Source organism: Tyto alba, unplaced genomic scaffold (assembly GCF_018691265.1).
Source record: "Tyto alba isolate M040663 unplaced genomic scaffold, T.alba_DEE_v4.0 Super-Scaffold_6, whole genome shotgun sequence".
Taxonomy (NCBI): domain Eukaryota; kingdom Metazoa; phylum Chordata; class Aves; order Strigiformes; family Tytonidae; genus Tyto; species Tyto alba.
Window position 1 is genome coordinate 20,105,843 of NW_024881327.1, and position 27,062 is coordinate 20,132,904.

Genomic DNA, 27,062 nt, shown 5'->3' on the forward strand with positions numbered 1-27,062 from the left:
TGATACACTACACTGCATCACTGATTACATGCATGGCTTTGTTTATGGTCAGGATTTACAGCAAAAATAGAAACATTTTTGGTTTAATGATTCATTGCTGGAATGAATGTTTAAACATTTTTAAACAGAAATGCTCAAAAGTGCAATTAGCTTGTTGAATACAATAAAGGCAACCCAGAATGATGCCAAATCAGAGGGTAGAAGTGGGGAATCTGCTTAACAAAACTCAAGACAGGCTACTTAGCCTGGTATCCTCTTTCTGGTAGGAGCCAGGGCTTTGTTTTAGGAAAACAAACAAAACAAAAACCATTTCAAAATACTTTGTGAGACAAATCTTGGTCAACATAGGGTATGCTAACTAAGGACAAAATCTACTACCAACTCTTGCATGCAGTTTATGGCAGAAGCACAAGGCAGAAACCGCTGTAACAACACAATCAAAGGGCTGCAAATGCATTGCAACTGCCTTTATGGGCTGGTGGGCTTAACTTGAAAGCATGAAGCCCAGATGACAACATTCTATTTAAGAGCAATATGCTCCAGTCTGAAATACTGTGCCCTACTAAGTGCAGATAAATTATTTCAGGATTGGGCAGGAATGCCCAGCAAAGAACAGCAGAGATGGACTGTCAGCAGGAGAGACCTGACACCAAAGTAGAGATACTCAAGGAGAAGAATCCATAGGGACTTGAACGTGGGACTCAAATTACAAAGACAACAGTAAAAACTGGTCTCTTCCTCCTCTTCAGCTGTGACCCCATTATGCAAGAACAAGGACTTACTCAAATTCACAGGGCAGCTAACTAGGGAATGGATAAAGCAATATTTATTTACCCAGCCACAGCATGTGAGAGTCACTGATGCAGGAAGTTCTTGAGAAACAAGATTTGTTGCTGAAATTTAAAGGGCTCCTGATAATTTTAGTCACAAGCATTTCTAGCTTTGAAAGGTGAAACAAAAAGTAGTAATCTTAATTGCTATTCTTCAGCTCTAAAAATAAACACCTGAGCACCGCAACTACTACTATAAGGAGGACACTGGACCAACTGGGTTAGTGTCTTAACCAGAGTGGCAGCTCCTATGTTTCTGCACCTGATTTTGTGCATTCCCACACATTTTGATAATAAAGTACCCTCTGTAGCCAAAAATGCATCATGCTTTTCAGTGTGAATTACTCTCCTGCATACTGCACGTGCTGTATTTCCAGGGTTTATTACTGTTCAAAGTCTCAAATATGGTCCTTGGTTTTATTGAGCCAATTAAAAAAAATTCTAATTGGGCACTGACATTTTGGAGTCCACACTTGTGCTCTCAAAGTGTCTAGAGCTCTCAGTAAGAGCCAGGAATATTAGGTTTGGGTCTGGCAGGGGAGAAGTTACCCCATTTTCTCCCAGGTTGAGCAGTATTAGAGAAGTCCACAAGTCTGAAACAGGAGATCGTTGCTTCAACTCAGTATAACACAGAATAAAAGCTTCCACCTCAGGAGAGCATTTTGTTCACATGCCTCTGACGTTACTTAGTGAGCAATCTGTTCCCAGCTTAAAAAAAATCCCAACCTAGCGGAGTCTCTAGAAACGCTCACTCCAACAACAAAGACTTGGAAAATGCTTTCAAAGGAGCCACAAATCCACCAGGCCAAAGCAGGGTGCCTCAGATCTGGCAGTCGAGGCCGGAGGAACAGGTTCAGCAGGAAGCATTCAGCTTTGCCCTTCCTCCTCATGTCACCCCTTTGAAAACCAGGAATGAGCTGATATACCTATCCAAACCTCAGGCACTGCTAAGAAATCCCTCTTCAGCACAGGTACACTCTCAGGCGCATGCTCCCCTCTTACCTTATTTATCCATTTCAGCCCCGGTATCCTGTTAGAGTTGATTTGCTCTTCCAGCCAGGGGCGCATCCGCATCCTTTCGACAGGCATTGTCACCCACCCGGGAAGGAGCTGCAGGAAACAAGGGACAAGGTTACTTGTTTTCCAGGCAGAACCCCCGAGCAACAACCGTATCTCTGTGCAGTACAGACTTATTAAAGTTTTGCAGGCATCGAACAATTATAATAGTGATTTTGCATCTGTGCCAGAGCCTCTCCTAAGAGCAGCTGAGATGATAAGTCTTCTCTATGGCAGAAAACACTCTTCTGGTAAACTTGGATTGGGAAAACCTTCACCTGAAGAAGACACATCATATCGACAAAAGTTTGTTTGCTGATACGGTGGGATACCAGACCCCACAAAGAGAAACAATTACGCTCCTGAAGAGACCTCTTTTTGGCCCATGTGCTTGCATTTACTCATTTACTTTTTTTGCCAAAAAAAAAAAAAAAGGTAACAAAAAAAATTCACATGCGGAAGGCATCACTGTACTAGCTAAAATGATGCACCTGCTAATGAGAGTGCTTTCAAATGGCTGTTTCTGTCCTATACACTTGACTAAAATTATGAAAAATACATTTTATATCACAGCAACTTATCAGACCACTTTGGTTCTGGCTGAGTAGTTTGGCCCCTTCAGCTTTCTCTGATCAACTCAGTCACTGATTTTCTAGCTGCTATTTTACATTTCAATACTGCTTAGCTCAGACAGCCCCCTCAGCTGCACCACACCACGTTATATTACTCAGTTAAGACTCAAACCGACTTCTTTTTCTCTCACACACATACTCACGTGACCCTGATGCCACTTCCCTGTTTAGAGCTGTAAATTATTGACAGAGTCCAAAGTCTTGAACCCGAGGCAGAAAATTTTAAAAACATTAACCTATCTCAAGCACCACTCTAGAAGCCCAATCAGCACTAGATGCATATCAAAGCACCACATTAAACTCTTGTTAAGCAGCCTGCAACCCATCATTTCCATGTTCAAGTACTTGCCTTTAGGCTGCTTCTTCTCCTCTCCCCCTCTGCACCAGGCTCAGCTCCTTCCTCTCTCCTTTGTTCTTCACATCTGTGTTCTCTGCATCATTCTTAACTTCTCTGCTCTGCTATTCTTGTCACCTTTGATCTTAAAAAAAAAAGAGAGAGAAAAATGAGTAGGCCACCATTTGAAAGCACACAGTAATGACACAAATGTAAATGGGTTTGTTCTTGCTTCCTATGGGAGTACAGGCATCAGACAGGCTAACAATTAGGCAGTACCAAGCCCACACCCAGCACAAGAGGAAGAAAAACGTTCAAAGTTTCCTCTCATTGCTCTGAGGACATGTATTTCCTGAAACTAATAAGGAATTAAAACCTGAGTGCAACAATAAGGCTCTTTGATGTGTTCAGAGAACTTACCAGCAGCCATGCTCACACTAATCTCTTAGCAAACATATTGGCATTTTATTCACTACTATGTGGAGCTGGTCACTCATGCTTCAGCCGCAGCCTTTTCCAGTAACTATGGATTTTTAACATAGCTCAGAAAATGGCTGCAACAGCTCAGCTCCCTTTCAGGTTCACATCAGACACAAATAAACAGCCAAACCCAGAACCTCACAGCAGCTGAGCCCTTGTGCAAATCTCTCTGTGCAAGAGAGAAACTGTTTTCTGGGCAAGGACTATGTGGGTGAGGTTTTTTTGGCCCCTGGGGTGGTGGCAAGCAGACAGTCACACCACTGCAGCCCCACTCCACTTGGTACCAACCATCCTCATCCAGGTTGCAGAGTGTGTACAGGAGATCTGTACCACCTTCCCCTTCTACACGTCCGGTCAAAGCTGAATAATGCAAATGGCAATGTACTAAAAACATGAGCAAATTTTTATTCGTCTGTCAAGGGAGAAAAACGTAGATGCAACAATCATCTTAGATGCATTTCTTTGCAAGACATCTTTAAGTATGTATGCACTTTGAGACAATTCCTGGAAACATGGTGCATCATCTTCAGCATTCAATACATGACTGCTCCAATTTAGCAGTGGGACTCGTCTCATCTTCTGCGTAGTGAGCCTCCTAAGACAAATTTCAAGCCCGTCTGAATGAACCAATTAAACAAATGGCAGAAAAACCATCCTGAAGGCAGCAGCAACGAATCCCATTTGGGACAGGCAACGAGGAAGAAACAGAAGCTGCCTTTGTGTAAAAGCAGTGCATATCTGGAGATGAGAAAGCTGAGAAAGCTGCCAACATCGCTACTACAAGGAAGCTGGTCTTGCCCAAAACGGCACAGTCGAGCCAGTCGTCTCTCCACTCCCACGGCCTCGGGGGCTTCCCCAGCTGCTCCCCCGCAGATGCTGTGGTGCTCATCTCCTAGTCGGCACCCTGGGACTCCTCTGGGATTAGCACCTGCAGCTGTCAGCACACACCTTCACATCCATCACCCACACCAAGGCAAATTAATCCAAGGTAATCAGAAAAGAGGTTTAGTTTGCCAGAAGTGAGGAGTGGCTCCCAAGATCTGTTTATCCGAAAGTAAAACCAAACCCAGCTAAAAATAACCTGCAATGATGTCCAGGTGGAGGGAACAGTGGGCATCTTCTGGGGGAATGTCTTTCACAGAGAAGCAAGCACAGCATGCTTCTGCTCATCAAAGCACACCCCCGTGCTTCTTTAAGAGCATATGCTGCAAAAAATAAAGCCTAATGTCTTCAGAAGATACCCCCAGACCTGTCTGCCTCGGGACAGTACTGACCACAACAATGCTAAAATACAGTGGGGTTTTTTAGCAGTTGCACATCAACAACATCCCTGTGATGAAAATACCAAGTCAACTCTACCAAGTAATTGCCTATGGGAAATGAAGGTGCCACACCTCCCCTCTAGAGCTGTCAAAATGCATGACTTATTTGTACAGAAAGAAACATCAACTTCTGCAATGCCTTAGAAGTAGCCTCTGTCTGTTCCTAAAGAGGGTTAATAGATGCACTTGGGAGTCTTATTCAGATGGCTCCAGGCAGAAGAATCTGAAGTCCAGTCATCAGTGATTGGCAGGACAATCACCTTCTGCCATTAGGAGTCACTTAAGTTTGTAAAGACCTTTGAAATTCACCAAAATAGGCAACAAAGGCATGTAAAGCTTCAGGGGGCATCACCTGACATCAAACCAGCCTCACTCTCCATTGGAATACATGAATTATAAAACAAACCTAACAAAGCCAGAAACTAAGGTGAGCCACACAAAACAGCAGGCATGCCAAGTTCCTTGCTCCAGCCTCTCCCCAGTGGTTGCTCAGCAGAAAGGAAAAAGCAGAAATAGTCAATCCTTTTAAGGAGAATGAAACATCAACATCTATAATTTGAAGCAGGCTGTAAAACTGGGAGCACCTATCTCCCATTCCTGGTCGGTGTTAACGTTGCACTTCTCCTGCACATTTACATGGAGAAGCGGCTACATGCAGTTGTCTGTATTTTTTGTATCAGGACAAGTGGACTTCTACCGGTATTTTCAGAGCTGCCAAGGCATCCAGCTCCCACTGGCTTCACCACCATGAGCTCCGGAGCTGTGGGTACCCACCCCATGGCCTAAGCAAACCTCTCCAGAAGCCTGGTTACCTTTGCCAGCCTGAACCTTCCCACTCAGGTTAAGTGGGAGGAAAATGGCTTAATACCTGCTGTGGGTCACTTGGCACCATCTTCCTCTGCCTTGGAGAGACCATGGATGGAGACAGCCAGGGGAGAGGAGCGGAGCTGGCTGAGGCTGCAGGGGGAAGGAGCAGCTCCAGCTTCACCAGCCTCAAAGTAGCACCTCACACTCCTCCATCACCCCCACCCTTCAGGCCCATCCCGATTTTCTTGCACGCTAATGCCACTCTTTGCATAGGCAGCTTTGTAAGCAAGACCAGGGAACTTAGCAGTTTTACAAGCAACACCTCTTTCTGGAAGGCCTTTTTTGTCAGTTTGAACCCAGATCATGGCTCTCATCCTGCTAAAAGACGCGTGTGACAGCGCAACCAAGAGGGAGGGCACTCCAGCACGACAGCGGGAAGGAACAGCTGGGGAGGACAGAGAGGAATCCCTTAACCCAGCGCCGCTAATCAACTTCTGTGCTTTTCGACCACAGCTTCAAACTTGGACATTACTGACCGCCAGCATCTCTTTGGGGAGATCACAGCAAAATGCTTAACACTCCCCGAGACCCACGTTGGAGTCAAACTTTCTGGCATGACGTTGAAAATAATTCCTGTTTGTTTTTTCTTCTGGTTTATCGCTGTCCCATGGTGGGGGAAGGGAAGAGTAACTGCCAAGAAACACAGACAACTGCTAATGCAGATGGAACCTAAGAAAGCATTTTTCTGCCCTCCAAGAAAAGAAGAGCTCGTTTAGACATGGAAGTAGGACTATCTGCTGGGAAGTCATTTTAGGAACACTTGTCATTCTTAACAAGACAGTCGATCTTCAAAAACCACAATTTTTAACCATACCTCCTACAAATGTATTAAGGCTGGTAGCTCCATAAATATCACTTCCCTTTCTCGCTCCATTTTTACCACCTGCCTCCTTCTTAAAGGAGGCCTTAGTCATGAGTGGTTGCCTTTTCAGTGGTGGGATCTTAAATGTATCAATGGACATTAAGACATAATAAAATTATTCCCAAGCACCGAGCGGTTGAAACACTAATCCCAACTCAACGGCATTTGTCTGGAGGGGGAAGCCACTGGGAGCCTACAAGGAGCCAAGCCCCATGCAAGAAGCATGGACCACAGATGCGCTGACGCCACAGTTCACGGAAGGATTATTTTTACCTTCCTCAAAGCTTTATTTGCTGCACTATTTATGCTAGTCCTGCAGCCAGTTCAGCCTTTTTTTTTGCAACTAGATACCACAAAAACATGGTGGAGACTACCCTCTGACAAGCTATAAACTGTCCTAATCCTGCAGACGTGACCTGGAGGGAGAGTGCCGAGGAGGGCAGACAACACAGGACCTGATGAAGCAGGACCAGCATAACCCAGTTAGGAAAACACGGAGGCCAGTGTTATTGACACAGTCAGTCAATAACACTGCTCCTGCTGCCGCATCTTGCACTTGAAAATGAGCTTTCTACAAGGAAATCACATCACCAGCCTTGGCTGAAGCATGCAAGCCAGCTTCCTAAAATAGACACTGCTGAAATAAGAGTCATAACAGTGTAAGAGAGGGAAGCATGGGTATAGCAATGTTTTTAGGAGTAGTCACACAAAGGGCATTGAGCAGGTAGCTCTCACCACAGCATCCTTAAGACACAATAAATCATACTGAATTTCAGCTCTATACTTCTTCACAAGATGTATTTTTTCTAAGATTCTTTATGCAAGACTCTTCAGAAGGAAACTCAGAGTACTCATTTATTTTTAAAGAGATATCAGAAAAACAGTTCTTTTCAAGTGCTATTCATCTTTAAAGAGCCATTAGAAAAGATGTGATGGTTGCAATCTATATATACATATAAATATTTTCTCTCCATAATGTTCAATAAAGAGCTTGCAGTCCTCCCTACTCTCTGCTAAAACGTTTCTGTAAGTCTGACTTTTGTTCTTTCCCTGACGGAGATAACACTCCTGCCATACAGAAAGCGCAACCTTTCAGAATGAAGAGCTCTTCGCTAGAATCACGGCAGCTGTAGACAGAAAGTGAAAGCAACGGCATGGCAGGCATTAAATCTGAGCAGTATGAGATGTTCTCTTCCCTTCAGTTTCACTCCCTCTGATAGCATCTGGATAACTGAAAAGGCGCAAAGGTTATCCTAAAAACACAAGCTACTCCATGCCTATGGATATTTTTTTTTTAAATATATTACTATGGAAGTAAAAAAAAAATTAAAATCTGAAAAATTAGTTCGTCTTTCCCCATCAGAAAGCACAGTTAAAAGATTTGCCAGTATAAGGAAATACTATTAATGGTTGTGAGGAGGTAAGGTGGGATAAAATACCTGGAGGTGCATTTGTGAAGTAGGTCACTGCCTTTCCCTAAAGATGTGAAAAAACATCTGTTCCCCAGAGGACATGTGCATGGTATCTATTTCTCTTTTCTCTACAAATACAGAACTGACTATTTTTTTAAAAAAAAGTTATCTTGTACTTGTGCTTCGCTGATAAACTTTTAAAGTATTCCCTTTGTTTGCTAACGCTGCTGCAGTTCAGAAAAGCATCAATCACCCTGTGTGACCAAGCAGATATGCTGAAATGAGACCATATGCTAATTTTAGGATTCAGAGAACTGGGTTCTGTATTTGTCCCTGTGCCAAGACTGTTCCAGGATACAAGGAAACATGATCTTATTTTAAGGAACAGTACTCAGAGAAAATTCTCTCCCTTGGTCACAGCTTGGACTCTGCTTTCATATAGGATTTTGCACTTAGGACCACCTTTTTCAACTATTCCACTGTGGATGTCCCTTTCAAAACTAAGTACATGTTTAACCATACATACTTGACTAAAGCCCTGCTTGAAAGTCAAACTCATCAGAAGGACAGAGACTTCTCTTCGGTAAGAAAACCTGTTAGCCCCACCTCCTCAGAAATACTTCAGAAATGTGAGACTGACACTGAAACACAGACAACAGAACTGCACTTTACTCAGCTGCTCCAATTTCGGACACCTGAAATCCCCTTGCCCCCAGCCTGTGGGGAGACAGACCTCTGCCCAGCGCACTTCCCATCTGCCATGAGGAGAAGGGGAATCTCACCACTGATGCTGCAGAAGCAGATCTAACATGTCTTCTTTCTGATAACCCCAAATTATGCAAATATCCATATCACTCTTGGAACCAACAGCAAAACACGTAATTAAAGTCGGATTAGTAAACCAGGGAAAGTGGGCATTGCCATTCTCAGAGGTGCAAGAGTTAAAGGTTCAAAATAAAATCCTGAAGCTCTTGGCACTGAAAACAGATATGAAGCAAGAAAACCCTGTAAGTGACTTTCTGGATTCATGGATAGTTAAGACAGCAAAACCTATTCTCTCTGGTCTTTTAATTGCCGTATAATGGTGCCTTCTGTGTTCCCTAGGAATACTCTGTCAGTGATGCCCTGTTGAGCAGGGAGAGATGGGGGAAACATCACAACTCTGCTGGCAGACTTCCTTATCACTAACTGCCTCTTTTCTCGTGCTTCCTTAAAGCATACCCCATGGCCAACTGCTCCACAGACCCAGCTCCTGTGCTGGCTGTAACGCTCGATCCACACTGTAGCAGTGGCAGTATTTTTCCTGCTCTTTCCTAACGCTTTGGTGGTAGCTGCAAAGACCCCGTGAACATGCTGTATCCTTCTTCCTGTCCATCACCAAGAAAAATAATTCACTGTAGGCAGGAAAGGTGGTAGCTTATTTGCTCAGGTGCCTGCAGGAAGGAGGAAACTCCATCAAGACAGGCCAGAAAGCCAAGAGGTGGAGAGCAGGCAGGGTGGGAAGGTGCAGGTCCTGGGCAGACTGGTGTAAGGCACAGCCTTGCCATTAGGAAGAACTGTACAGGCAACCAACAAGCAATACTTCACATGCTTCCCTAGGTTCCCAAACCAAACATGGCAGGACCATGGCTGGTAAAGGAAAAGCTCTGTGGGGTGGTGGAACACCTGGGAACCAGGCTGCTGTGCGATGGATTCAAGCTAGCAACAGCTACCCAACTTCCCAGGCCTCTGCTTCATAGGGGCCAGGTTGCGCCCACCTCAGGCTGTAGGGAGGTGCAAGGCAGGTGGAGGAGGAGGGAAGCCCTCAGCATGCCCTCCTCTCATGCTGCTGCACCCAAGAAAGATACACAAACACAGAAGGAAGAAAAGCCCTTGTGTCCCCAAGGGACAGAGGGCAAACACCAACTAACCCAACTTTCCCTGTAAAGAAAAAAACAAAACAAAACAAAACACCCAAACAAAACAAAGGCAGCAAATACCTCAAACGTATTGAAATCAGCATTACAGACTGCATGAGAAACATGCCCAGGAAAACATACAATGGGAACTCGTATATAGAATGTGTTTCATCAGCCCTATAGCATTTCTGTTCCACCCAAAGGGTGTTAACGTGCCCTGGCTGGGATTCAGACATTACACATCAAAACAGACTCTTTCCTTTGGTTTCCATGCAAAGCTTATTATCCCTCACCAGCAAAGACATGAGTTGTTATTTTGCAGTGATCTCAGGAATCATTAAAGGTAGCCCTCGGATTTGCAGACTAGAAGTGCAATGAGAAAAGCCATCTTATTTTAATACAACAGAACCAGAAGGCTGTTTTTTTGCTTCTGGACTTAGCCATAACAAAACAACACTTCAAACTCTCAATACCTACAATAAAATTTCACTTTCACTGGCTCCTATGCTCAACATTATCATGATGCTTGAACAACACGATGTCAGTGGCTGAGCTCATTCACTTCTCTGGCATCACACTGACTTACATCAGCTGGGAACTTGGCCCAGGCTTCTAACAAATACATTGTTAAAGATCATCCCTGCAGTATCCTTGCCACGATGATCATCTGCACACACATCAATGTCTGCAAGTCTGGTGACAATACAAAATGATTGCCTTACTTTCCGCTTTAAAGGAATACTCTGTTTCCTGAGGATTTCTTTCACTCGTTTCTCAGGTCTTGCCTGGAGATGCCGGATCTGGTGGCACTGAGATGACAACAGGTCTATGCAAATGACAGTGAACAGCGTGTGATTACAGAAAACTCTCCCCCTGCCACCTCCTCCAGGAGTCTCAAAAGCAAACATAACTTTCATCTGATTTGTTTAATTCTTTAGCTTTGTATTACATCTGATGATTGATAAAGATTTCTCTTCAGTATCTGGGACGTCTAACTATTTCCCCCCCAAAGCTGCCTAGAAGAGAGGTGGTAACTTTTCAGTAGTAGAGCTGTACTTGACTCGGGTAAGTTTGGGAAGGGCTTGTTTACAGCAAGAAAACTGCTGACATGGTTGTCAGGGAATAATTAATTCCTTGCATTGGGAAGCAGTTATCCCCCAATAAATCAATTTTATTCCGGAATTAAGTGCTCACACACAAATCCACTCCCAAATATCCACACATAATAGCTGCTGCTGCTGTGTCAGTCAGTATCCACAGAAGCCAAACCCTGCGTGTTCTTGAAAGCTGCCAGGAAAACTCCGCATTTGACACCTGATTCATAAAGAATTTTCCAGCCTGGTGAAAACTAAAATGTTATTAAGGCTCAAACAATTACCAAGAATCACTTCTTCTATCGTACTGATGCAACTCAACAGCATTTTTTTAAGTCTCTCTATGGCTCTGTTAGACCAACACACTCTTACGTGCTCTGTGACTAGGTTTACAGGAGCCATCCCTACAACATTTAACAAGCACAACATGTTTCCTACACGTGTCCCTCTGAAAGCAGTGGAAAATCACACATGCAAGCATCTGCAAGATCAGGTTCTTAAATTGTAAAAATACTTTTTAAAGCCAGGGCAGACTTCATCTCCGTGTTCTGCCTAGCATTCTTCTGCCTAAGTACAGGGTCAGTGCTTTATAGAGTGCTATATATAAGAAAAGCAGCCATCATAAAACAGAATTCCTTAATCTCAATGTTCCCACACTGGTGGCTTGTGAGGCTCAGGCAGGATTGCAGAGAAGACAATAACGTTTTAGGGGCACTCAGGCAGAAAAATTATTCCAGATAGCTAACACTGAGAAATGTGTTCGAGGAAGAGCTTTCACATTCACTGGCCATGACCTGCACCTGATGTAATCCACCTTGCTCAGATTGGGCTTGTTTCTCACAGCTACCTTTGTTTGTATAACATACTGTTCTGCAGCACACAGCAAAAACTATTTGCACACTACACTAAAGTGCGATTTAATATTTGCTTAAAGCTTTCATTTTATTGTCTGGGCAAGGGCAGTTTCTACCACTGAAGTTAATAGCTAACCCACACCTACACTTTTCCTACTCAAACTTCTAATCGCTCATGCAGCACCCAGAACCAAGAGCAAAAGACATGAACCACCTCTGCTTAACCCCACAGCAAGCACCAAAACCAGCCCTTTCCAGAAAGCCGTTTCTCCTTTACTTCCAAAAGAAGATATTAAAGAAAAGTATATGCAATTTCGGATTTGTAAAAAACACTCTCCCAGTTACTTAGACGCTTTCTTTACAGACAGACCACAGCAGGCACAGACTTGGGGGCTGGGATCCTCTGAATCATCCACACTGCGAGCTGGAAACATGTCTGTCACATGCACTTATTTACAGTTACAAAAATAGCACCATGAAAGAAGCAGATGTGTTAAGCACAAAAAATAAATTGAATTAGTTACTACAGAGATACTGCTTGACACTGAAGAATTTAAGAGAAGTGTCTTTCTTTTGTACATACACTTGAAAGGCTTACACTTAAAGAGTGCTAAGTATTAAATGCTTAATACTGACGCTTGTTGAAACGGTATGATGTAATTCTCCTTTTTATAAAAATGCTACTCTTTCCACTGCCACAGGACATACAGGAACTTCTTAACTCATTTTCATGTTGAGATATGAATAGTCAATAGGATCGGTTACAAAATGGGCTCTTAATTTAAAGTTTTTCTGTTGACCACAGACCAACAGCTTTGAGATGGCTTCAATTTGTGACCTGCAGCAGCTATTTCTATCTTTTTAGTTTCCTTAAAGACTACTGAGATAGAGTGAGACCACTGAATTCATCTTCATTTCTCATCTAAGCTGGATAAATATTATTAAACTAAACAAAGCTAGCCTTCATCAGCTTCCCTCATCAATCTCAAATCTCCAAAACGGTTTCGGCATCCAAAGAATTTAGTTTTTATATGCTTGAATGCAACGTGCACAAATGTGTGAGAATTAGACCTCTGGAATTAAAGTCTTTCATTTCACCCTAGTACAGCTTCAGCAGAGCAGTGATTGTCCAAGCTTGTCCTCAGCACCCAACCTTTTTCTCAGTATAGCCCAGAGGCATGCATCTCTACATATGAGAAGGATAGTCATTCAAGATTCCACAGCCACCCAATGTTTGGCCATCTTTTGACTAAGCCACAGGCTAGTTCTCAAGGTCAAAAAGGACCTTCTAGCTGTTGACTAATCTGTGGAAATGGAGTGAAACTGTTTGCTGTCCTTTCATGGCATCAGCAAAGCTGTTATCAGATAACATCTTTTGGTTACTGTTGATCTGACCCAGATCTAAGTGGACGATCCCAAAGGTGAGGAGGAAAAAAAAAAACCCACCACATGTATTATACCTGATCCTATTAACACCTCAAATCTGAACATGAATAAAATTCAAGTGCACCTACCAGCTGAATGACTCCCTTTCATCATACTGGATGTCACCACTGCCGCTGTACTTTCTATACACGTTTGACACAGCATTTCAAAACGTTATTTCTGTGACTGAAGAAGACGCCGCTTCCCATGCTGTGGGGCCATTGCCCAGACCACTTGGGTGGGAAATGGGGTACCTGGATAAACCAGGCAGAGCAGTTCTTACACCCTACTGTGTAGTCTGCTAAAGGAGTGCTGTCATGCAGAAGTCAAATTTACTGACAGAGGAAACAGATAATAAAACTGAAATAATTTTACAAGTTCAGCTCGCATGCTTCTTCATTCTGTGTTTATTCTTTCATTTTTGCCAACTGGGAAATGAAAATCAATGGAGTCGGTTTCACTTTTGTTTATATTTGGTTTCAATTTTATCCTCAAGTTTTGCTTTCACCTTTTTCATGAAACACTGCTGGGATTTCAGATCCTGCAGGAAAGCTTTCAGTAATTTCAAAACATTAGTCTCCGATCCCACCTTTTTTCCTATTGTGGAATTACTTTTATTTTAGATAAAATTTTTAAGATGCTGTTACAATTTTGGAAAGCGCTTGGGGGTAGGGGATGTTTGTTTTTTTTATTTTACAAATTTATATGCCACATCCAATTAAATTCAGTATTTCAGTATTTTCCACTGGATTAATCTCTCAGTTGCATATAAAGTACATTTACACAACTCTACAAAACACCTTAGAAGAGCAGCTAGTACACCAAATGCACAAAAGCCCATATCATGCAGCAAATGCATGTTATATACATGCATGAAATGCACATAAAGACCTAAATCTACTGCTACCTTCAATTATTAAAGAACTAAGGCATTATCTTGCTTTGATAAAGCTGTAAGAGGTTTGCCTGTAATGCTGTCAAGCAATGTCCAATATAAACAGGAATATTACAGTACAGACTTTGTTTTCTGTGGACTCATCAAGCCCTTCAAGTCACATATATCCCTCCATACACATCAAAAAGCAGAACTTAACCACACTTCAGACTTCTTAAAACAAAATCCATAAGCAATCCTTCTTTCTTTTGTACTATAGCAATGTTAAGCATTTAAGTCCTTTAAAAGTACTTAAAATAATTTTACAGCAAAATGGAAACGGTTAGACAACATCCACTGTCATATGCAGTTCAAACTAAAGGACAAATTTAAATACTTTTGCTTTTGCCACACCTTGACTCCATTCCTAACACCAGATATGCTGGGAGATACAAACCAGGTCTGTAAAGGTTAGCTGAAAAGCTACCAAACCATAACCTGCTCTACTCTTTAAGGGCCAAGAATATGGATATTTTTCATTCCAAGCTCATCCTGACAGCCAGCAAACCTATATAGCAACAACTGAATGTCAGAATAATGTAAAGTTAGAATTTAATTCTGCACCTTGGGTGAAACAACATGACACATGCAGGCGGACTTGCTCCTGGATGCCTGTGTCCAAGCTGCAACAAGATAAAACGTCTGCCTTGTACCAAAGACTGTTGTACATTTGTTGCAATCTGCCCTCAAGCAAACAAAGCAGTCAGAAAATTTCCAATATAGACAAAGCCAGGCTTGCAGCATATTACGTTAAAAAACCAAACATCACTTTACTGCTTACCACTTCTTTCTTTTCTCAGTAGCTCATTCAAAAAGACAGTTAATTTTTCATCAATTTCCAGGAAACTGAAAAGATATCCAGCACTAACTGGAAGAGCAAGTTTTAAAACTGTTTTACAGTCTGTCAATACAAAATGTGTGTCATACAATATATTATTTACGCTATACACAAAACATCAAATTTTATATTTTTATATATATAGCTTTGCATGTCTGCACATATATGGAAACATTTAACTCTTAACTGTTAAGATGCATTCCCTTCCAATAACTATTAATTGCTGATTCTATTTTAATCTTAACACAAGAGTTCACATATAGTCAATGCAAGGAATAAGCTTCATACAGTTCCAACAAAACTTCTGAAAAATACTACGTGGAAATTATTTAATTACACCGAATGATTTTTTCCATAGTATTATTCAGACATAGGAAACATGCAACTTAATAAACGTGTTCCCCTCATTCACTGTACGCAGAATCTTTTTAGCTTGCTTATGTGTTGTTTTGGTTTTGCCCTTCCTATCTCAAAGGACAAACCAGAAAATGTTTTACATTAATCAGACTTTATAGCACCATAAGCTATAATAAAACTTCCGTAAACACTACCTTATGGTTTATGCCCTCAACATCACAATCATTGTAGGCCTTTGAAGAATCAAGTTTCAAAAGGGCAATCTTTACAAACGAGTCACAGAGATAAGTAAGAGTAACAGTTGACTAGTTTTACTTCTTTACCTATAAATGGACCATGACTTTCAATATAAGATCCACAAAATGTAAACTGAGGTTCCAATCCTGCAAACATCAGAGGAATTTTGCTGGGGTACCACTCTTATGCAATGTTAAATGCATACAGGATGCACTTAACTTGACTGTAATTTATGTCAGGTTAACAAATCCAGGGCTAACAAGCACAGATTAGACAGAATCATCATAGAAGCATTTTTTTTGCTGAAAGTTTCATAAGATCTTATACCACAAGATTCACATAACAAAGAGCAATACTCGGTCTTGCTTCTGTATGTTATCTGCAAATGGATCGTAGCTTATGCTTCTTAGTGGAGGTCTCTTATTTGCAGTTTTCAGCAATAAATCTTGATCAGCATCTGCAGTAATTCTTTGTGGGCAGTCAGTGCCCAAAATTTGATACTGAACTGTTCTGACTGCTAAATTGCACATCAAGTTTCTCTCCCACAGACCACCTAATCACTTGTGAACCCACGTAAACTCCTGACACACAGTAGCCATAAGCACCACAATTTATGTATTGCAGGACAAACACCTCCTGTTGTTTTAAAGCTGCCTCCCAATTGTTTATTTGGGTCACGTTTATCTTATCTGTACTATTACCCATTCACTGTTTTCACTATACTAACTATTTTAAAGAACATCCCCACATCCTCTTCAGTCACTTCTTTTCCAAGCTACTTACGCCTTCACAAAAGCTCTTTCATACCCTTGGTTGTCTTTGATGCCCTTCTCTGTAGCTCATCAACTTTCAATACGTCCTTTTTGAGATGGGGAAACAAAAATTGTTAACACTATTCAGGAGAGGGGAGAAACATGGATTTATAGTGGCATGATGGTGTTTTCTAGTTCCTTTTTTACTCCTTCCTAATAATTCCTAACCTGCCCTCTCCTTTCTTAGCCACTTCTGGGCACAGAGCTTATTTTTTCACAGGACTATGTGTTGTATGATCTTTTCCTGAATTTAGATTTCATCCTTGTATACAGAAAGTTAAGACTGCATTCCCTCCCACGTGCTTTACGCTTACATTGATCTGTACTGAATTTAATTTGCGAACTTACATCTGGACTTTCAATATGAGATCCTTCTGCAGTTGTTGCCTTCAGGATTTTCATGCTCCAAACGAGTTAATATAACCAGCAAACTTGTCACATCACCACCTATCCCCTTCTCCATCTGTTGAACAGCACAGACCCTGGGCAGACTCAGGGAGGGGGACACACAACTGGCAATCTCCTTCATCGAGCAAACTGACCATGACTGTACAACCTGGAGAAATCTGATCACACTTTGAAACTGGCCCTGCTTTAAGAAGGTCTGTATCAACCAGACCTCAACAACAGCTCAACACCACCTTTAGAAAACTCCAGAAAACTCGTGACGCACAACTGCTTCTCAACAAAAGTCAGGCCTGGTGTTTCTCAATGTACCACATTTATACCCCTGTTCACTAATCCCATTCACTAATCCCTGGCAAACAAACAAGCAAACAAAAATGACCACTTGGAGTTCCCTAGTCTCCCCAGAAACCTTGAAAAACTGACAGTTCATCTGTCACTTTCAATTCCCCGAGCACCAACGCAGGCCTACGAAACAAGTTAAACACAACAGGCAACCTATCAGCAATTCCATATTTTAAGCTCCTCCAGAATTCTTCAACAAGTATCACCTCCTGCCACCTACTTCACCCTTCTTGATAGTTCATTCTTATACCCTCTCTTACAGACACTTCAATTTGGGAGAAATCCTCCAACATGCTCACTCTTTAAAAAAAAGAATAAGCCTCCTGCAAGACAACCTCCCTAAACTCTTCCTCAGTGAAGCAAGGCTCAAAGAATTTGATTCACTCTTCTGCTGTGACTTTATCTTCCCTGGGCACTCCTTTTACCCATGGATCACTTATCAGCAGGCTTCCTGCTTTTGAGGCATTTCAAAGAGGATTTACTAATTGTTTTCATGCCTTTAGCAACTTCTTCCATGACTCTTTTTGGCCTACCTTTTTGTGTTTAACCAGATTTTATGTTCTTTTCTACCTTTCCCATTTGGAGACAAAGCTTTAGCTTTTGAAAGATGTCTCTTTACTTCCACTGAGCTCCTTTATTTCGCTTGTCAGCCTGCTCAGCTTTTCTGGTATTTCTGACAAGATGTGATACAATTGCTCTGACCCTTTACTCTAGTGTTTTTGAAGAATTGCATGCCACCTGCATGTATTTTACACTTTTGGCTGCCTCTCACCATTTTATTCTTTTTTTTAAGTTGCTTTATGAAGATTTACTTTGGAAAAGTAAACATTGACACAACAACCTTGGCTTTACTTCTCCTGAAGCAACACTGAGTCCAAGTACATTATGATTACTGTCATGTCATAGCTGGTTGGCATTTTTAACACAAAATTCTGAACTTAATTCTTTCTGGCCAGAACCTTGTCCAGAGTTGCAACCCACAGAGTACCCTTACAAGCTATATCTAAGGAGGGGTTTTTGACAGCTAAAAAGTTAGTACCTGGGCAAATTTCATGTTGGAGCATGACATAATCTATGTGGGGGCAACTGAAGCCTCCCATTATCATCATATTTCCTATTTTTGTAGCTTCTCTATTCTCCCTTAATTGATGTTGACAGTCATCATCAACATCTTGGTTGGGCAGTCACATAGCCCCAATCTCTTCCTATAAAGGCCTAGAACAGCAATTCATGAGATCCTGTGTTTACGTCCTCTTTAACAAAAAGTATCCCACTTCACACACATGCAAGACACTCTGTCCTCTCTATGCCATTTGTAGTCTGTCTCTACAACATCTAAGCTTCCACGAAGCTTCTGATACTCCATGCATTCTATCATGGAGATGTTTTAATGCCATGGGGATGATGCTCCTCTTCAAGAGGGGATGTCATGGCAAATTTTAAGTTCTTCACCTGTCAGCTTTTCCCCACTGTTTGGTTTTAAAACTTTTATTTATACATAGTATATATAAATAAATACGTTTTAATTTAAGGCATACATAACCTGGCTGTAGATTTGTTTACATACAGCCCATTCTCCTAATGCGCACTCTTTCTATTCCAAAAATATTTCCATTTCCTCTTGAATTTCAGCTCCGTTTTTCTGAATCATTTCCTCACCTGTGCATTAAGACTCTGCCTCTCTCTAACTCCACCCGGTCCCACATATCAAAGACCTCCACGCAATGGAGACTGTGGTCTTCAACCCCCCTTCCCAACAGCCCGTACGTTACTTCTCGTACCTCTTAGCTACCCCTTTCCATGTAACACGGCCTGTGAGCAACAGCTCTTTGAGAGAGACTGACTTGACATCTTCTAAAAGCTGTCACTTTTGCAGTCAGCAAGTAATCGGGTGGTGCTACAAAGATACATGCCAAAGATAATTGCTGACCGCTCTACCTACCTCTGCCGCCCAGCTGGGACCCCCAGCCTCGGAGGGATAACACAGGGGTCAGCAGACTGACAGCTCACCATGCCTGCATCTAGATGAAAGACAGCAGCGTGGCACCCACCACGATAGTGATACCATGTCAAAGCAGTTGGTGCTCTCAGGCCTTCCACCCCCCTTTGCCAGTGAAAAGGAACAGCTTCACAGGAGGGGAACATGAAGCAATTCTCCTGTGGGATGTTACCAACAGGGGCCAGAGGAGGACACTGACGTCTCCGAAGGGGCTGGTGGAAACCATCTGCCTCACAGATCAGTTCTGCTACTTCTATGTCACTGTTTCCGTATTAGGATGAATTTAAACGTTGCTGCTCCACTCAAGTCTCTTTTTATGGTACTAACACAGGCATTTTGCAAAGGTTATTACATGCCAACCCATTAAGACTTAAATAACTATAAACATGCCGTATTTCACCTCCAGAAACCGAGGCTGTAGTTTATAACTGCACCTACGTTCAAGAGACTGCTGTCTGCAAGATCTTAGCATGGTAAGCTGGGCTATAAATTAAAACCATACACTAACCAGGAACAAAGTTCTGCACTCTGAAATGCCTTTATCTGAGCTTTGTGTCTAAGTATATAAGCCTCAAACACTTTGCTGTTAAGGTGCTCACACTAGTCAAAATAGGAATGAAAGACCTAAATATCTCTGGGAACCTGGGCTGGGAGATCCAATGCTTCAAGCACTTGCAAATTTGACCCCAGATATTGCGAGACTCCTGGAATTTGACCCTTCACGCTACACACCAAACAAAACCCCTGTTCACAGATTTCCGGAGGAGGAAGACGTCCAGGGCTTGGCCCTCCACTTGCTGGCGTGGAGCAGGACAGAGCTCTGCAAACCGCCACGCAGCGAGCCACGACGCGGCAGCGCTGCCTGCACCCACAAGAAAAGGGGCTATTCCTGAAAAAAACAGAACAAGAGAGCGCAATTCAAGGCTGTTCAGTGTTCAAATGATGGACTTGCTAAGGCTAGATGCGTTGAGACCATATAGTACGGGGGGGATGGGGAAAAAAAAAAAAAAAAAAACAAACAGAAACGCTTGCTTCCTAGAGGTGTGTTTACTTTAAGATGCAGCTAGGGAGGCGGAAAGGCCTGCTGCTGCACAGGAGCGAGGAAACACCACCGCCTATCAGCGGCCCTTCACAGGACTTCCTCCTTCCGCCGCTCCCACCCGCGGCGGCCTAACTGCCCCTCACGCCCCGCTCCATCTTGTCGCGCCCTCCTCCCTCCGCACCCCGGGGAGGGCTCACAGGGGCGGGAGGGCTCACAGGGCAGGACGGGCCCCCCCCCCCCCCCCCCCACACACACCCCCACCCAGACACACGCCGCGGCGCCCCAGCCGCCATCGAGGGGGGGGGGGGGTCGGGGGGGGCTTAATTCGCTGAAGACGGGGAGACGCGCGCGAAGGCCCCGCCCCGCCGCTTGTGTAACGGACACTCAGCGGGGCGGGGGCGTGGCCTCCCGTAGGCCACGCCCTCTCCCCCCCCGCGCCCGCCCCTCCCCCGCCCCGCGCGGCCCCAAACACCCGCGGGGGCAGCGCCCCCCCCCCCCCCCCACCACCCCTCCTTTCAGCGCGACCCCCGCCCGCAGCCCCTCCAGCCACTCCCGCTCTCCCCGCTCCCCTTACCGGGGCTGCCGGCAGCCTCCAGGCCCGCAACAAGTGCCGGGCCCCCCCCCCCCCACCCCTACCCGGCCCGGCCCGCGCCGCGCCCTGGCCCTCCAAATCCAGCGCCCCCGCCTTTGTCTGCCCGTCCGAGCTCCCCACCCGCGAAGCGGCGGGTACCCCACTCCCCCCCACACGCACCCGCTCCATCACCGCCGCAACCCACCGCCTTCTCCCCCCCCACTTCCCACCCACCCACCCCCCCCCCACGCCCCTTCCCAAACGCGACGGCGGAATCGGGTTCGGCCCCGGCCGCTGCAGCCCCGACCTTTTGTTTTTAAACCGATGCGCATCTCCCCCGGAGCCCCGCCGCCCCAAACGCGACAACAGCGGCAGTGCGGAAAAAAAAGAAAATAAATAATTTTTAAAGAATAAATAAACAGAAAAATTTAAAATGAATTAAAAAATAGAAAAAAAAAAAATATTTGAAATTACCTTGCCGGCCCGTTTTCGCGGCCCTTATATAATTCCTCAAGGTTACCGCCGTTGCCAGGGGACGCGAAATGGAAATGAAAACAGGCGCTGAATAATCGCGGGAGCAAAACTAAAAGTTAACTGCCTCCGCCCGGGCGCAAGAAAAGGTCCAGATCGAAAGCAAAACAAGGGGAGGAAGCGGCGAGGCCGCCGGCGCTTGGAAATCCCCCCGCCTCTCCGCCGGGCCGGGCCGGCCGCGCAGGCGGCGGGGGCAGGGCTGCGGCGGCGGGCGCGGAAGCGCGCTGCGCCCGTCAGCGCCGCGGCACGGCGCGGCGTGGCCCCCCCACGCAACACCCCCCCCACGCACGCCCCACCACCATCACCGCCAGCCCCGGCAGCCCCTTCCACCCCGCAGCCCCGCTCATCCCGGTGGCGGGGGGGGGGGTTTGGTGCTGGAGGTTCTCCGCGGGTCCTACAGCACCTTTCAAGATTTTTAATCCCTGGTTCGCGTGTGGGAATCTTACGTTTTATTCCTAGCTTGGCTTGGGACTGAAATAACTCCCGCGCCCTGCCCCTAAATAAGGCGCGGCGGGGAAGGGGGGACAGCCCCACGCAGGGAACTGGAGCCGCCGGCCCCGGGGTGGGGGGGGGGGGGGGGGGGGGGGCACCGTCCCGGTTTGCACAAGCCCGTGGCTCGCAGCAGGCTTTCCCGGAGGCCTCGGGGGAATCCCGCTGCAGCTCAGCACCACCGGCAACCGGCGGCATCGCTCCCTGCGTCTCTTTCCCCCTCCGCTGAGGTGGGAGTCACGGTTTCGGTCCGGTACACACGCGTGTTGGGACTGTCACTGCCTTCAGCCGAGGGCTGTGTCGCGGCCCGACAACGAGGACAATTTCAGACCAGGTCCTTTGAGCCCAGCGAGCCTCAAGCGGTTGAGCTACTTCAAGAAAGAGCTCTTGGATTTCAACAGATTTTGCAAATTGATGTTGTTCATGGAGTCTATGTAGAGACCAAGGGTATTCTGCAGAATTTAGATAATCCCGATGCAAACTGCCGCGTCTAAAACTGACTGAGGAGAGGTTGCATTACGGCATTCCTAGCTTTACCCATAAATAACGAAGGAAAGGCCCCAGGCACTGTGGGACTGGGAGGTATACGAAACGTATCATTTCAAAAGGTTGTATATGGAGAGAGAGATGTGTACGCATCTCTCTGACATGCACACGTGTCTATACGTATGCTATAGGTATGTACACACATCTATTCGGGTAAGCAAGCGGTATAGCTGCACGTGCGGATACGCGATGCACAGCCACTAGCGGTGGGAGGAACACCAGGACAGGAGGGATTGTGAGGGGGGTGGCACAGGGGGTCGGCTGAGGAGCGGTCTGCTCTCCAGACAGATGGAGAGGGAGGTGTTCCCCAGGTGCCGGGTGCTGTGAGGACGCTCTGGGGTGGCAGCCCGGGACACGCAGAGGACGCTGAGATAGCCATTGCGGGGGGAGTCCGCTCTTGTGGGTGACGAGTCCTGTTTTGGAAAGTACTCTCCTTGCACTGAGGAGAGAATAATCACAGAATAATTTAGGCTGGATGTCAGGAATCCACCACCTCCCGAAAAACGCTGGGGCCTAGCAAGTGGCTGTGGACCACGTGTGTACCAGTGAAGCAGAAGAGGGCAAGGGAGAGGTTTTGGAAGCAAGAGGTAAGGGTGCCGGGCAGGACGGTAAAATCAAGCATCTCTTCCAAAACTTCTCCAAGAACTCACAGCAGGATGGAGCGGTCCACACTGATGGAGAGGGACGTGGGTCCCTGGAGCAGCTGCACAGGAGCAGCAAGGAAGGGTCATATTCGCATGGGAGATACTCCCAGATGTTTCCAGAAGAGAAGAGGCCAGGGGAACTGATTTCTATGGAGCCACCGTGGAATGAGGACGAGGGGCCTGAGACGCCTGGCTTTGTATTGTCCTGTTGACTGAATAGATGTGTGGGGAGAGGAGATAATCAGCAGGACACGGTAGTGACAGGACACAGCTTGGAGAGGAGGGTCAGACTAGGCTGTGGCTGGAGAGAAAGGGGCCATACACTCCATGCCAAAAGAAGGAGTCAAATCAGCCAACTCCAGCAACTAAAGCCAAATTTTTATAGACTTAAGGTCTAACTAGGAAAAACATATTAAGATGGTATTAATGACTCTGACCAGGACGGAGGCGGTTGCCATGCCAGGTGTGATTAGAGAGCAGTAAAGTGACTGAAAGTGAGAAATTTCTAACCAGCTTGTTCCCACTCAGAAATAAGATCTTGCAGCAGTAATAACTCAATGGAAGGACCAGTTCAGCAACTGTCGCAAAGCTGGTGGGACGTGCCAGGACGGAGCGCGATGGACAGCACAGGGAGGGCTGCAATGTGCCTATCTCTGGCAGCTCTGGCCCATGTGTAACAGAAATGGCAAAGATCCAGAGGAGAGCAACAAAGGTAACTAAACATATGGAGCGACCTCAATGTTAGAGTGATTCAAGGATTTGAGTGACCTGGATTATTTAGGATGGAGAAGTGATAACCGACAGAAAACTGTCAGACCAGAGAGAATATACAATCATGAGAAGAGTCGGGATTAATTATCTCCTTTATTTTCTAATATAAGAACTAGAGAGCATCAAGTGAAACTAGCAGGTGGCAGATTTAAAGCAAGCAGAAGGGGGGTGGATCTTCATGCAGCAGGTAATTAAACAGTGGGGCATAGTGCTTTAAGGTGCCAAAAGTTCACAGGAGATCCAAAAAAGCACCCATACGTATTCACAGAAGAAAAAACAAAACAAAACCAAACAAAACCATGAGGTGCTGTTAAATGTACAGACACCAACTCTGCCCCAAGAAGCCCCCTAAGCCATGAATTTCTATGGGCTAGAAGCAGTTTGGAGAATACCCTTGTCCTAAGACATGAAAACAGGCCTGATGGGGAATGCCTGCAAATGGCTTAGGACAAAGGGAGAGTGCCCAGTGCTGCTCCAACACCTCCATCCCAGCAAAGGGAAGAGCACCTGGGGCTGGCTTTTGCAATGCTCAGTGGCTGTTGTTGTTTCTAGTATGTGCTTTTAATTTGTTTACAAAATGAGCCAGCTGTGAAAAAGACTGTAGTTTATGTATCAGCAGATATTGTGGGGTAAAAAATGCTTACCATCACATTAATAATTTAGTATTGCACTTGGAGGAAGGACTGCTTGTTCGCAAAGTGGCAACGCTGTGATTGACATTAATTGGTTTTGGTCAAATAAAACACAGTTGGCTTCCTTGAGAAACACTAGTCAAACCATTGAGTGGAATCTGTAGCTCACTCTTGCCATTTCTTCCAACCACCTTCAGCCGGTCTCAATAAGGCACATGCAAGGATCTTGATGGGGCACCTTCAAGGCATTAACAAAGGCATTTCCCTCCAGGTCTTCTAGCATCACAAGTTCACAGGATATACCAGAAGTTAAATCTTCTGTTGTGATTTTTTTTTTTTTATGTTGAAAGATAATGGGAATGGGTAGCTTTTGTTTTCTAAATTTAACTTTCAGCAGTGACTCATTCCCTCCAAAAAGAGACTTTTTACCTCTTATGACTTTGCTGTTTCAGTAAGACCTGGCAGCTTTAAAATCGGAAAATTTAACCCAGAAGCATCAAATATCCACAGCTTTTTCTCTGCAGAATTGCCAAAGTTTGCAGCTTACTCTTTTAATCCCCTTCCTTGGGGATCCAGCTACTAGAATTGGTTGTTTCCTTTAGCATCTCGCCTTTCCTTCACAAAAGATTCACTATTCTGGCCTAGACTTTAGTTCTGTGAGAAAAAACTTGAAACAGGGAATCCTTTAAGTTCCAGAAGGTAAATAAGCCATCCAGCTTGGTTTTGAAAATTAACAATTTTTTGAAAAGCTTAGTAATATTTATGAAATGTTCTCTTGTTGTTGTTGTGGGGCTTCACACTGTGTTTAAGTGAAGCTGATTATACCATCATTTTGGTTCTTAAAACCACTGTCACAGGCATCGTGACTTTTTATCTGTAGAATTGGAGTAGTTGCCTTTTCTCATGGAGTTGGGCCGCATGCTTATTCTTCTGGTACATTAAAGCAGGAGAGCTCCCTAGCAGAAACCATGTTGGTAATTTGTATAACAGGTCAGTGCTTAACAAGAAAATAAATCAGTTGCAAGAGTCCTATAATTCTTACTTTAAAATATTATCCACATCTTCTTGGGTGGCTACACCCATTTTAAATCATGATTCACAGTGAAATTTATTTTAAATTTTAATCTGTCTTGTGAAAGATATTGTGATGCTATCCTGTGAAAAACATTCTGATGCTGATGTAGCAATGTTATTTTTAGATACTACATAGTAATGGCACATTTCTTATAAAAAACAAAACAAAACAAGATTTCTGATTATAGTTAAAAATCTAAAGTATTGCACATTACTGTAACACAAATACACATCCCAAGTATAGTGGAAAAAATGTTGCCTAACACTTTAACAACTTGTAATTAATTTCTCCTCTGAAATTATCTTTATTCGTTGGAGGAGTTTTTTTGTTTCATTTACTTTGTGTTTACACTGTTGTAATAAAAAAGACTGTTTGGTCTCCGGTGTTTCTGCAGTTTTCTAGAAATATTTATGATCATGTTAAAATTCATAGAAACTAAAGCTTGTTGCTCCTTTGTTGCTTTTGCTGTGGCCCCAGCCTTGGCACGGGGAGGGGGACAGGCAGAGCAGTGGCCATCAGGAAGCAACACCCTGGAGATACAGCTGGGTCTCTTCTTCCTCACGCAACATCTAGGGGGAAAAAAACTAACTCACGCAAGTCCCAATTGAGCAAGTATGTCCCTAAATGCAAGGACATGAACAATTCCTCTGGATTTCAGAGTCCTCGTGCCTGAAGTTACGTGTGCGCACAGGCTCGCCCTCTTTGCCTTCATTTTGCCCAAATTCCTCAACTCAACCTTTTTGAGGTCTTTCCTCCTTCTCTTCCCGCGCCCCCCCCCACCCCCCCCCCACCCACTCTAATAGCTGCAGGGTGGCCTGTAACTTGCTCAGGCTGCTTCCACGGGACGTGGACCCCTGCCCGTTCCTGGTGGGGCTTGGCCATGTCATCTCAGGGGACAGAAGTACAGCCTGAGGGCCTCCTGGCCAGCCAGCAGGGACAATACTGTATGCCAGCAGCACCACCCCAACGCTATTCACAGCAGGAAGAAGGAATTTCCTAACGCATTTCAGAGCAAATCCATCCATGGGATAATTTCTTTCTGTCTTCGGTTAGGTTACGCCAGCCAGTGGGGAGACCTATCCTTGAGAGGCTTAACAGGGTGTCTAAATTAGCAAATACTTCTCAGTTCTCATACTCCAGCTGTGCTGATCTTCTGATTGCTATGAATTTAGATGGTGGGAGTGTTGCTTTGTTTTTATTGGTAATAATCAAAGTAATAATTACAGAAAACTGTTCCAGGATGGAAAAAATCTATTTGCTCAGACCAGATCTCTGAACAGTAACTTATCTAGCTGGCAAAATAAAACTTTTCCGTTGCAACTCAAAGCCTCTTGACACTTCCAGTAAAGGCAAGTGTCCTCATCAGGGTGCTGGTTTATGTAGCCCTTAGTGAATTCAGTCAGAAAGAGACAAGAGATAAAATGACAACCCATGACAGACATTTTTTCTACAAAGGAATTTTTATACCTTCCTGACTGTATTGTTCTGGCTGCACCCAGGTGCTCCAGGAAGACAGGCAGGTAGGGAGAGCCTGTCTCCTGAGCCAACAACATACATAGGACAGAGAATGCTGCCAAGGGCTAGAGTGCCTATTCATTTTACTTGCTCCTACTTTTATTTGGCTGCAGTACTTCAACCCATCACTCTGCCAGTTCAGCTGCTGTACACAGTTCATTTTTTTTTTTTTTTTTTAGCAGGTGAGAAGAGAGGGAATTTGCTTAACACTGGCATTGTGAGACGGTTTTAGTTACTCATGTCTCTTGGCCCT

The 27,062-nt window shown here is 44.6% G+C and overlaps 1 protein-coding gene across 3 annotated transcripts in view; it reads right to left on the bottom strand.

Annotated features, from left to right (window-relative positions):
- IRF2 (interferon regulatory factor 2) overlaps window positions 1–21,348 on the bottom strand; it is a 44,162-nt gene extending 22,814 nt beyond the window's left edge. For 2 of the 3 annotated variants that reach the window (XM_032999108.2, XM_032999107.2), the window contains exons 1-3: window positions 21,081–21,348; window positions 2,868–2,997; window positions 1,833–1,940 (exon numbers count right to left, since the gene is read on the bottom strand). In XM_032999108.2, coding sequence (XP_032854999.1) covers window positions 1,833–1,919 — 87 coding nt within the window. In that variant the 5' untranslated portion in view covers window positions 1,920–1,940; window positions 2,868–2,997; window positions 21,081–21,348. Of the gene's footprint in view, window positions 1–1,832; window positions 1,941–2,867; window positions 2,998–19,725; window positions 19,883–21,080 lie in introns of all 3 variants that reach the window. The other variant, XM_032999109.2, reaches the window with a different exon arrangement.
- Window positions 21,349–27,062: the final 5,714 nt, after the last annotated feature.